The sequence below is a fragment of the Oncorhynchus mykiss genome, chromosome 16 (genome assembly GCF_057628025.1).
Source record: "Oncorhynchus mykiss isolate SJ-2025 chromosome 16, ASM5762802v1, whole genome shotgun sequence".
In the NCBI taxonomy this organism is placed as follows: Eukaryota; Metazoa; Chordata; class Actinopteri; order Salmoniformes; family Salmonidae; genus Oncorhynchus; species Oncorhynchus mykiss.
In genome coordinates, this window is record NC_143037.1 from 26270789 (window position 1) to 26283640 (window position 12852).

The following is a 12852-nucleotide window of genomic DNA, read 5'->3' on the forward strand; positions in this document are numbered from 1 at the left end:
AATCCTAGATCAGTGCTCAGGGGGATCTTTTAAATAGCCTGGGGCTCGTGAAATGGTAACACCCCCCCTCGACCACTTTGTTCTTCCCACCCCCATAGCCATCCATGGATGAGGACAAGATAAACCTCTGTCCAGGGTACACAGTTTTATCGCCCATCCACATCTGGTTGAGTCAGGGGGATATCCCACCACAGATCATCCCCTCCCTAACCCCTCCAAGGGGCCATAGGTTGGGCCCGTACACAACAGACGCACAACTGAGTGACAAGAAAATAGGCCAACAATGTGCTAGTTTTAGTCAATGTGGAGGTTAGATTGAGAAATGGGGGTAAAATAAAGAGATAGTTACATCTTAATGTTTGGTTATGATATACTTTGGCACTGGCCCATGTTTTTGGGGATTCCCTTTTTGAGGTGGACCAGGGGCTTAATTTAGCAAAGGTGCACTTGCACTTAAAACACTCTACTGCCTCGAACACACCTACAGCGTCATTGCGCAAAATGGTACGCAGCATCATCTGGATATGTGTGCAACAAAGGTTCAACATTCACCACACAGAACATACTGCAACTGCCTCTGCAACGCAATTCTGCAAGGCAAACACAGCGTTCCATTGGAAATGAATGTACTGCTGGTGTACCAAAAGGCAATGATGCTGCAGGTGTGATCGAGGTGTAAACCTTGCAGTGTGCCAGTTTCCCCTCAAAGGTTGGTATTTATACATTTTGAACTTGTGTGTGTATCTCCAAGCACAGCTAAGACCATGGGTACACACAACTTCTAATGGTTGATCAATTGTATTGCAAGCAAATATGGTTCTCATGGGGTAAATGGAGGTGTTTGATGCACAGGAAATATAATAATGGTATGCTAATAAAAACATTAAAACATGGGCCTAATGATTAAACAGATGCATTTGCCATTGCATGTACTGAACAAAAATATAAATGCAACATGTAAAGTGTTGGTCTCATGTTTCATGAGCTGAAATAAAAGATCCCAGAAATGTTCCATATGCAGAAAAATATTATTTCTCCCAAATGTTGTGCACAAATTGTGCAATTGGCATCTTGGAGGCAGGAATGTCTACCAGTGCTGTTGCCAGATCATTTAATGTTAATTTCTCTACCATAAGCCGCCTCCAACAGACCATGTGTAACCACTCCAGCCCAGGATCTCCACATCAGGCTTCTTCACCTATGGGATAGTCTGAGACCAGCCACCCAGACAGCTGATGAAACTGTGGGTTTGAACAACCAAAGAATTTCGGCAGAAACAGTTAGAAACCTTCTCAGGGAAGCTCATCTATGTGCTCACTATCCTCACCAGGGTCTTGACCTTACTGCAGTTCGGTGTCATAACCGACTTCAGTGGGCAAATGTTCACCTTAGATGGCCACTGGCACGCTGGAAAAGTGTGCTCTTCATGAATTAGCGTGTATGGCATTGTCTGGCCGAGCGGTTTGCTGATGTCAACCTTGTGAACAGAGTGCCCCATGGTGGCAGTGGGGTTATGGTATGATCAGGCATAAACTACAGACAATGAACACAAGTGCATTTTATCGATTGCTATTTGAATGCACAGAGATACTGTGACCAGATCCTGATGATTTCCTTATATGAACTTTAACTCAGTAAAATCTTTTGAAATTGTTACAATGTATTGCATGACATGTCTCCTTTTCTGACATGATTGGTTTATTCCCGCTGCACATTTTTTATCCATTACTCATTCAAACGCCAAGCATCGTGAAAAGTAAATTGACCGGTAGCAAAATATCTGACACTAGGTAGGTTACAGTAATGCTGTGCGGTCGGAGCTCAACATCATAACCTATTTAATCTCAGAGGCACCAAGGCAGCCACGATCAAATACTGATGAACAAAACATTGAACAGCAATTAGAATAGTGTGACCAGACTTCCCCGTTTTTGGTGGCCGGTCCCCAGCTGTAGCTGTCCCCGGAAATGTCCCCGTTCTTAACTGTGAGTTAAAAACAGACCGCAGAGTGAAATAATAATTTACGTGGCAAGACCAGGCAGCAGAGCCTACCGGTTGACGTCTCAATCACATTGTGCTTGTTTTGGCCAACAGAGGGGGCTGCTTGCTATATACGCTTCATTCACTCTTCTTCTACTAACTACTTGCTCGGGCTCATTTTAGAGAAAACTGCTGTGGAAACTCAGTCTAAAGCCAGTATGTGTCAATGTGAATCCACAACATCACCACAAACATCTTTTCAAGACAGGTCATTTGAGGCAATCATCAGGATCTGGTCACAGTATCTCTGTGCATTCAAATACAATTGTTTGAGATACTAGCTAGTGATGTTATTATGTCACACACACTTATTATATAGATAGATTATCTGCCCTATAAGGTTTTAAATATGTTATGCTATCTAACATTAGCTATGTAGACTAAGTTAGTTAGTTATCTAGCTAGCTAGCTAGCTAGTGTCATGGTAGCTAGGTTAAAAAACATTCACGTGTTGGACGGGCTATTTTGAAAATATTCTTATATTAAATGAATGCATATAATTAATTGAGAATATTTATTTTTAGATTACAATTTTAATGGTTTGGCATTATAATAAGTAGTGTGAAAATATATTTTGAAATGTTCATGGTTAACATTAGCATAATGTTTTCTGTTAGAGTGGAGAGGAAGGAGAGGAGGAAGACTGGATGAATGTGTCACACCCTGACCTTAGAGAGCCTGTTTATGTCTCTATTTAGTTAGGTCAGAGTGTGATTTGGGTGGGTATTCTAGTTTTCTATTTCTTTGTTGGCCGGTTATAGTTCCCAGTCTATCGTTGTCTCTGATTGGGAATCATACTTAGGCAGCCTGTTTTCCACCTGAGTTTGTGGGATCTTGTTTTTGCACAGTAGCTGTATAGCCCTGCAGAACTTTACGTTCATTGATCTTTTTTTTTTTTTTTGGTGTTCATGCTAAAAAAAAAATGAAGATGTACACTTTCCACGCTGCACTTTGGTCTCATTCTGACGACGGACGTAACAGAATGAATGAGATAGAGAAAAGGTAAAGATATAATTACAGAGCCAGCCAATTTATTATTCCAAACAATGTTTTTAAGATAGAATACAAAAATGAGTCAAGCAATGGGAATCTGTTAACCAAAGTATTTTATCTAATAGGGTATTATTTATTATTAAAGATTGGAGAGGAAGGAAAAGAGAGTGAGAAGGAAAAATTAACCTTTCAGTGCACGGTCTAGTTTCCTGAATTTCTGCCTGTCTGACATGCCCAAAGTAAACTGCCTGTTACTCAGGCCCAGAAGCTAGAAGATAAGTTAGAAGATATACCCAGAAGGTATGCATATAATTGGTAGAATTTGATAGAAAACACTGAAGTTTCTAAAACTGTTAAAATAACGTCTGTGAGTATAACAGAACTGATATGGCAGGCAAAAACCTGAGGAAAATCCATCCGGAATTATTATTATTTTTAGTTCCCAGCCACTTCAAATGTGAAGCTATTGAAAACTATGACTTCTGCCTCCCAGATTGCAGTTCCTATGGCTTCCACTAGATGTCAACAGTCTTTATACATGGTTTCATGCTTGTTTTTTGAAAAACCAACGAGGAATAGTAGTTTATCCAAGGGGAGCACTAAGGCAAAAGTAGTCTCTTTGCGCGCATGAACGAGGGCACACTCTTCGTTATATTCTTTTCCTATTGAACATACTAGTCTCCGTATGAAATATGATCATTTATTTAGATATTAGACTACCTGAGGATTAATTAGAAACGTTGTTTGACTTGTTTGGACAAACTTTAACGGTAACTTTTGCGACTTCTTTGTCTGCTTGCTGACCGGGTGGATTACTGAACTCAATGACGCATACTAAGAAGGACTTTATCGAACAAAATGACCATTCCTTGTGTAGCTGGGACCCATTGGATTGCAAACAGAGGAAGATCTTCAAAGGTAAGTGATTTATTTTATCGCTATTAAGGATTTTGTGATGCCTGTGCTGGTTTGAAAACATGTGTTGTTGTGGGGTGCTGTCCTCAGATAATCAAATGCTATGCTTTCGCCGTAAAGCCTATTGTAAATTGGACAACGCAGTTCGATTGCCAAGATTCTAAGCTAAAGAATCATGTATGACACTTGTATTTTCATAAATGTTTAATATTACGGTTTTGTATTTTGAATTTGGCGCGCTCCTATTTCACCGGATGGTGTCGAATTTGATCCCGCTAGCGGGATCCGTGCACTAATTAAGGGAGTAAAAAAAGTGAAGCAAGGAGAGTGTAGAAGAGTGAGGTGCAAAGGTGAAGAGAAGGAAAGGAAGGAACACGATTGAAGAAAAGAGGAGAGAGATTGGAGGAGAAGAAAAAGTTAAGAGTATGAAGAGTGACACAAGGAGAGTGAAGAAGAGCAGACAGAGGTTCAATGGTTCTTTCCAAGAAACGGAAAATGCCATTTTAATGGAAACCTGATGAAAGAATTTCCGTTTATATGCTCAGGTCAAGACGATAGAATGGTTCACAGCAACCTTTGTAATTCCTCTTTTTCCAATTGGCAGCGGGGGAAGAATGGCAGTGGTAGAACATCAACAGACGAAAAAGCATAAAGCCTCTCTGATTGGCCGTGTTGGTATGCACTCTGTCACCACATTCTTCAAGGTAGAGCCTTCCCAAGAATAATAGCATTTAGCTGTGCAGGAGGGTGTCTTTGCATACCACACTATGCGACGCAATCATAGTTACAGATCTATGGACTGTACAGCACAACTGACACAGAATCTTTATGAGCCAAAGTTTACATGTGCTAGGACAAAATGTGAGGCCATAGTGAGTAATATATATGATAGCAGCACATCTGTGGAAACAAAACTGCTTGATTAATTGAAAGGAGAAACAGCAGAAGAAATTGCAGCTGAGGTCCTGGTGGTCATCCAAAAATGTAACCTGCAAAACAAAGTCGAGGCATTCTCTGCTAACAACACATATACCAACTTTGGAGGACTGAATAGGCTGGGGAGGGTCAATGTCCATACCATGTATTTTTGGCACAACTGCAGACCGATACAGGGACACCTCATAAAGCCTAGACGTAGTAGGGGGAACATCAGACATGCCCATAAAGAGAGAGAGAGAGGGCAGGGCACTGGAGATCTGAGGTACGAAGAGGTGTGTGTGTGTGTCTCTGTCTCTGAAAAAAAGGAAATAATATGTAGCCATAACACAGCTAAACAAACAAATGGCCCCTGGACGTCACGGTCCAGTCGATGGAACATAACTTCACAAAAAGTTTCAACACCCTGGTTTTCAAGTGGTTTTAAATTAAAGAAATACCCTGCTCAAAAAAATAAAGGGAACACTTAAACAACACAATGTAACTCCAAGTCAATCACACTTCTGTGAAATCAAACTGTCCACTTAGGAAGCAACACTGATTGACAATAAATGTCACATGCTGTTGTGCAAATGGAATAGACAACAGGTGGAAATTATAGGCAATTAGCAAGACACCCCCAATAAAAGAGTGGTTCTGCAGGTGATAACCACAGACCACTTCTCAGTTCCTATGCTTCCTGGCTGATGTTTTGGTCACTTTTGAATGCTGGTGGTGCTTTCACTCTAGTGGTAGCATGAGACAGAGTCTACAACCCACACAAGTGGCTCAGGTAGTGCAGCTCATCCAGGATGGAACATCACTGCGAGCTGTGGCAAGAAGGTTTGTTGTGTCTGTCAGCGTAGTGTCCAGAGCATGGAGGCGCTACCAGGAGACAGGCCAGTACATCAGGAGATGTGGAGGAGGCCGTAGGAGGGCAACAACCCAGCAGCAGGACCGCTACCTCCACCTTTGTGCAAGGAGGAGCAGGAGGAGCACTGCCAGAGCCCTTCAAAATGACCTCCAGCAGGCCACAAATGTGCATGTGTCTGCTCAAACGGTCAGAAACAGACTCCATGAGGGTGGTATGAGGGCCCGACATCCACAGGCGGGGGTTGTGCTTACAGCCCAACACCGTGCAGGACGTTTGGCATTTGAACACCAAGATTGGCAAATTCGCCACTGGCACCCTGTGCTCTTCACAGATGAAAGCAGGTTCACACTGAGCACATGTGACAGACATCTGGAGACCCCGTGGAGAACGTTCTGCTGCCTGCAACATCCTCCAGCATGACCGGTTTGGCGGTGGGTCAGTCATGGTGTGGGGTGGCATTTCTTTGGGGGGCCGCACAGCCCTCCATGTGCTCGCCAGAGGTAGCCTGACTGCCATTAGATACCGAGGAGATCCTCAGACCACTTGTGAGACCATATGCTGGTGCAGTTGGCCCTGGGTTCCTCCTAATGCAAGACAATGCTAGACCTCATGTGGCTGGAGTGTGTCAGCAGTTCCTGCAAGAGGAAGGCATTGATGCTATGGACTGGCCCGCCCGTTCCCCAGACCTGAATCCAGTTGAGCACATCTGGGACATCATGTCTCGCTCCATCCACCAACGCCACTACAGACTGTCCAGGAGTTGGCGGATGCTTTAGTCCAGGTCTGGGAGGAGATCCCTCAGGAGACCATCCGCTACCTCATCAGGAGCATGCCCAGGCGTTGTAGGGAGGTCATACAGGCACTTGGAGGCCACACACACTACTGAGCCTCATTTTGACTTGTTTTAAGGACATTACATCAAAGTTGGATCAGTCTGTAGTGTGGTTTTCCACTTTCATTTTGAGTGTGACTCCAAATCCAGACCTCCATTGGTTGATAAATTTGATTTCCATTGATAATTTGTGTGATTTTGTTGTCAGCACATTCAACTATGTAAAGAAAAATGTATTTAATAAGAATATTTCATTCATTCAGATCTAGGATGTGTTATTTTAGTGTTCCCTTTATTTTTTTGAGCAGTGTATATTGATTGACCTTTAGTCTCGTAAGAGACCAACAAGAGCATCTGAATTCTCCAGTGTATGAGTTTCAATTCTGTCAATTCAGAAATATATGTAACACTAATAATGAATGCTATCCTAAGACTTTATAAACAAATGACTTTATGAATTGACTGAATTGAAACAGAACTGACGTATGTGAAAAGAAAGGTACAATGAGGGAGGTCAAAACAACAACCAGACAACTCCTCTCCTCTTCCTGTCCTTCCTGTGAGCGGGTCGGCTAAATTGACTCCATTTCTGAAAGGGAAGAGAAAAACAACACATACAAGCTTAACATAATATGACACCCTAAAAGGTGAGATTTATGTTAACTAAATACTGCTTGTATAGTGTAGTTAGTGGCATAAATAGGAACAGTATGATGAAGTTGGTAATACTTGCTGTTAACTCATGGAATTTGTATTTACGATCAAAATATGAATGTGACAGGCAAATATTTAGACAGCAAATTGTTGCTTTAGGATATTTTCTAACCCACAAACAACAGCTATACATTTGCCTCATATTAATACTTTGATCTGAAATACCCATTAACCCACGACTATACTGTAAAAATGACCTACTTTACTTCACTGTCGCACACTTATGACACTACCTGTGATGTGGAGGGAAAAAAAGTACCCTTGAACTCAGCTTCGAAAAGCAGCTGATATATTTTAACCTTGGCTGCTGTTTTTCTTTGCTGAGGCAGCCTCTTCAGTGTTGGCACCAGGCTCATGGCAAAGAGGGTCTCTTCATCCTCCTTCCTGTGAGCATCAGGTTGGGCTGCATCCCTGTCGACGGCTTGGAGGAGCCTCTGCTGAATTGAGCTGAGTGGATCTGGGGGCTGGTACCTCTGATGACGCCTGGTGTGACGTTCCTCTTCGTTTCTCTCTCCGTTTCTCTCCACGGCCACATCCTGTAACGATTGTCTTCGGGTGAAAGAGAAGAGGACCAAGATGCAGCGTGATGATAATCCATATTTAATGGGAATACTTAAACACCGAACAAAAACAACAAACCGACAAAAGGAACGAAGACGAAACAGTCCCGTAACGTGAACACTAAACACTGGAACAGGAACAATCACCCACAAAATACCCAAAGAATATGGCTGCCTAAATATGGTTCCCAATCAGAGACAACGATAGAGAGCTGCCTCTAATTGAGAACCAATCTAGGCAACCATAGACTTACAAGACACCTAGAATAGAAAACACCCCATAAACATACAAAACCCCTAGACAATACAAAAACACATACATAACCCATGTCCCACCCTGACCTAACCAAAATAACAAAGAAAACAAAGAATACTAAGGTCAGGGTGTGACAGTACCCTCCCCAAAAAGGTGCGGACTCCCGGCCGCACACCTAACACTATATGGGAGGGTCTGGGTGGGCATAAATCCGAGGTGGCGGTTCTGGCTCGGGACGTGGACCCCGCTCCACTTCACCCTTACTTAATGTCTCTGGAGCGGGAACCCTCACCGCCGACCACGGGCTAGAGGACACCACTGGACTGATGGTCGAGTCTGGAGTGAGTGGCGCCTCTGGATTGGAGGGAGACTCTGGCGGATCCGGACTGGAGGGAGACTCTGGCGGATCCGGACTGGAGGGAGACTCTGGCGGATCCGGACTGTGACCCGTCGTGGTAGTTTCCGGACTGTGACCAGTCGTGGTAGGTTCCGGACTGTGACCAGTCTTGGTAGGTTCCGGTCTGCGACCCGTCGTGGTAGGTTCCGGTCTGCGGCCCGTCGTGGTAGGTTCCGGTCTGCGGCCCGTCGTGGTAGGTTCCGGTCTGCGGCCCGTCGTGGTAGGTTCCGGTCTGTGACCCGTCGTAGGAGGTTCTGGTCTGCGGCCCGTCGTAGGAGGTTCCGGTCTGCGGCCCGTCGTAGGCTCTGGACTGGGTACAGTTGCCGGACGCTCTGGACTGGGCACTGTTGCCGGACACTATGGACTGGGCACTGTTGCCGGACGCTCTGGACTGGGTACTGTTGCCGGACGCTCTGGACTGGCGAGGCGCACTGTAGGCCTGGTGCGTGGTGCCAGTACTGGTGGTACTGGGCTGAGGACACGCACCTCAGGGCGAGTGCGGGGAGGAGGAACAGGGCGTACTGGACTGCCGAGGTGCACTATAGGCCTGGTGCGTGGTGCCGGCACTGGTGGTACCGTGCTGGGGACACGCACCTCAGGGCGAGTGCGAGTAACAGGAACAGGGCGTACTGGACCCTGGAGGCGCACTGGTGCGTGGTGCTGGCACTGGTGGTACTGGGCCGAGGACACACACCTCGGTGCGAGTGCGGGGAGGAGGAACAGGGCGTACTGGACTCTGGAGGCGCACTGGTGGCCTGGTGCGTGGTGCCGGCACTGGTGGTACTGGATAGACCGGACCGTGAAGACGCACTGGAGGTCTCGAGATAATGGCCTGCACAACCCGTCCTGGCTGGGTGGTGACTCTAACCCGGCACGTGCGGGGCGCAGGCACAGGACGCACTGGGCAGTGCAGACATACGGGAGGCACAGTGCGCAACGCAGGCGCAGGATATCCTGGCCCGAGGAGACCCACTGGCTGTCTGGAGAGCAGGGCTGGCACCATCTACCCTGGCTGGATCCTCACCCTATGCGGGGAACTGGGATGTAGCGCACCGGGCTAAGCACGCGTACTGGAGACACCGTGCGTTCTACCGCATAACACGGTGCCTGACCAGTACGACGCCCTCTCTCTCCACAGTAAGCACGGGGAGTTGGCTCAGGTCTCCTACCTGATTTAGTCACACTCCCCGTGAGCTATCCCCCGAAAATGTTTTGGGGGCTGTCTCTCGGGCTTCCAGCCGTGCTGCCGTGCTGCCTCTTCATACCGCCGCCTCTCCGCTTTGGCTGCCTCCAGCTCTGCCTTGGGGCGGCGATATTCCCCCGGCTGCATCCAGGGTCCTTCTCCATCCAGTATCTCATACCAAGTCCAATAGTTCTGATTGCGCTGCTCCTCCTGCTGCTGCCCTTTACCACGCTGCTTGGTCCTTTGGTGGTGGGTGATTCTGTAACGATTGTCTTCGGGTGAAAGAGAGGAGGACCAAGATGCAGCGTGATGATAATCCATATTTAATGGGAATACTTAAACACCGAACAAAAACAACAAACCGACAAAAGGAACGAAGACGAAACAGTCCCATAACGTGAACACTAAACACTGGAACAGGAACAATCACCCACAAAATACCCAAAGAATATGGCTGCCTAAATATGGTTCCCAATCAGAGACAACGATAGACAGCTGCCTCTAATTGAGAACCAATCTAGGCAACCATAGACTTACAAAACACCTAGAATAGAAAAACACCCCCATAAACATACAAAACCCCTAGACAAGGCAAAAACACATACATAACCCATGTCCCACCCTGACCTAACCAAAATAACAAAGAAAACAAAGAATACTAAGGTCAGGGTGTGACACATCCTGTTCAACGAGGTCCTCAGTGGTCACTTCCGTGAGGTTCATAATAATCTCAGGTGGTCCTAAATCCAGAGGTGCTTCCTCCATTTCATCATCTTCCATGGCTGCACTGGTGGTGGTCATACTCGTGGATGATGTAGACGTTGCAGAGGGTCTCGCTGCACCGGTGGAGGCGATGGTCGCACTTGTAGGTGACGTTGAGGGTCTTGATGCACCGGTGGCGACAACACTTGTGGATGACGTAGTAGAGGGTCTGGCTGTAAAATTGGCACTCGTTGTCCTAGGCACGATAAATGGATCCAGAAAAGAAAGAATGTGGCAGAAGCGCCAAGGCTGCTGGCCTGAAGCTGCTGACCCAGACCTCTTCTTCTCTTTCTCTACCCTTCTCTCTCTCTGATACCTGTCCCTGAGTCCTCTCCACTTCCTCCTACAGTCTTCTTCTACATAGACATGAACATGATAAGCCAAACCATTACCTAGCACAACTATAGTTATTAGATAGCTATCATGGACAGGTCACCTACTGTAGACATAGACACACACACACACAGTTATCTGACCAAATGATCAGGGGTACAGTAGTATCTACCATTTCTATTACTATTTATCTAGCATACACATTCACACTCTTTCAACATGATTATTTGGTCAAATTATCAGGTAGTAACTAGCATAATTTATTTGACTATTTCTTTCACACAGGTTAGCAAGCTAGGTTAGCTAGCAAGCTAACGTTAACTAGCCACATCTAGCACAAGCTCACTACTAAACTGACCTGGCAATCCTACTATCATGGACACTTGTCTCCAAGCAGCATTTTGTGTGTTTATGTCCCTGTAGCTGTCAGCAGTTGAGGATACTGTGAAAATTATTCTCTCCTCCATGTGTCCAACCGCATGTGACCCCCTGCAAAAGGTACCTGCATCAGTATAGTTGCCTAGCTGCGCAAAATGTTAAGCAGCAGTGATGCAATGATGCAGTCGGTGTGTTCGAAGCGTTAGGTTGTCCTGCCCACATCATTCATAACATGGCCAGAACTGCTTTGGAGATGATTCCCCTTGATGTTGAGTACCTGCTCACAAAGATATTTTCCTCTTTTCACCGCCAGAGCAGAAAGACTGAAGAGCTTTTGTGAGTTTGTTGGCAAGGAGTACCATAACATTTTAGGACACCACAATGTTCGCTGGCTGTCCATGCTCCCTGCACTAGAGAATGCTGAAAATGTATGTGCCATTTGAAATAATTTTTTCATTCTGAAGACAGATGCCCTGTTGTCCTGCGAACAATGTTCGAAGATCCACTGACTGAACTTTGGCTGGCCTTTGTCCATGGAAACCTGACCATATTCAGTGACACGATCAAGATGCTTGGAGGCCAGGACCGCTGTGCTGTGGAGTCAGCTGCAATTCTGAGAAACGTTGAGGCAGAATTGACTGCAAGACGTGATGGCAACTTCATTCCAGTTTTGGTCGGAGGACTTCTGAGAGAGCTAGAGGAAAATGGAGCCATGTCTAAAGAGAGCTTTCTCAAAACATCCCAATCATTCTTCACTAAGGCTGTGAACTACTTGTAAGCATGAGGAAAGCACACAAATAATCTAAAATATTTACATGGTCTCCTTTTAAAAAGGCAACCTCAGGGTGAAGAGATTCAGAAGGCATCAGCCACACTGCAGGAAAAATGCCCCAATGTGACCATCAGTGAGGATGCATTGTTTGACGAGGTTACTGGCCTGCAAGAGTTCCTAAAAGGGGGATCGCATGAAGAATGGAAAACATCTGAGAAAACGCTTAGTCAGATATGGAGCATGGGGATAACACACTTCAAAGAGAATGACATCCCACACACTAACCTGGCTAGATTAGCGTCTGTTGTCATGTGCTTACCTGGAAGTAATGCACCAGTCGAGAGTGTTCTCCCAAATAAATGAAATATGGACAGCAGCAAGAAATAGGTTCACTGTTCCTACCATCAAGGCCATGCTTATTGTGAAGACAAACTTCATCCTCCTCTGCCAGGAGTTCACAGAGAAGCTGGCCAAAGACAGAGCAATCCTGAAGAAAATACATTATTCTGAGAAATATACAGATTAGGTTGGTAAAAATATATTATGTAGTTACCAATCTCATCATATTATTTCTTTATGATGTTGTTTAAGTACTTCACGTATACTATTGTCTGTTTGTTTTATTTCCAATTTTGCTCATGTTCTCTTCTGCTCTTATTCTAGCAGGACCACAGAATGGCTGTTCAGATCGGACAGTTCTGTCTTGTCTATAGTGTTTCTGTACTGTAGTTGTTTTCTCTTTCTATCACAGTCTGCCTGTTCGATTCAATACATGAAACCGGAAATGTCCCCCTTATATTTCATAGATAATAATATTGGATATTTTAATGGTATATTGACCGCCAAAACTGGAAATGTCCCCGGTTTTCATGTCAGAAATCTGGTCACTTTAAATTAGAATTTGCATAGAAGTGTGGGCTTAAGCTTT

General features: G+C 45.2%; 1 protein-coding gene across 1 annotated transcript; it reads right to left on the minus strand.

Annotated features, from left to right (window-relative positions):
* Positions 1–7504: 7504 nt before the first annotated feature.
* LOC149976622 (uncharacterized) lies at positions 7505–11399 on the minus strand. Its single transcript, XM_090201670.1, has 3 exons — positions 11133–11399; positions 10358–10797; positions 7505–7819 (listed from the first exon to the last, which is right to left on the minus strand). The coding sequence occupies exons 1-3, from the start codon at positions 11239–11241 to the stop codon at positions 7505–7507; spliced, it is 864 nt and encodes a 287-aa protein (XP_090057796.1). The 5' UTR covers positions 11242–11399.
* Between the last annotated feature and the right edge of the window lie 1453 nt (positions 11400–12852).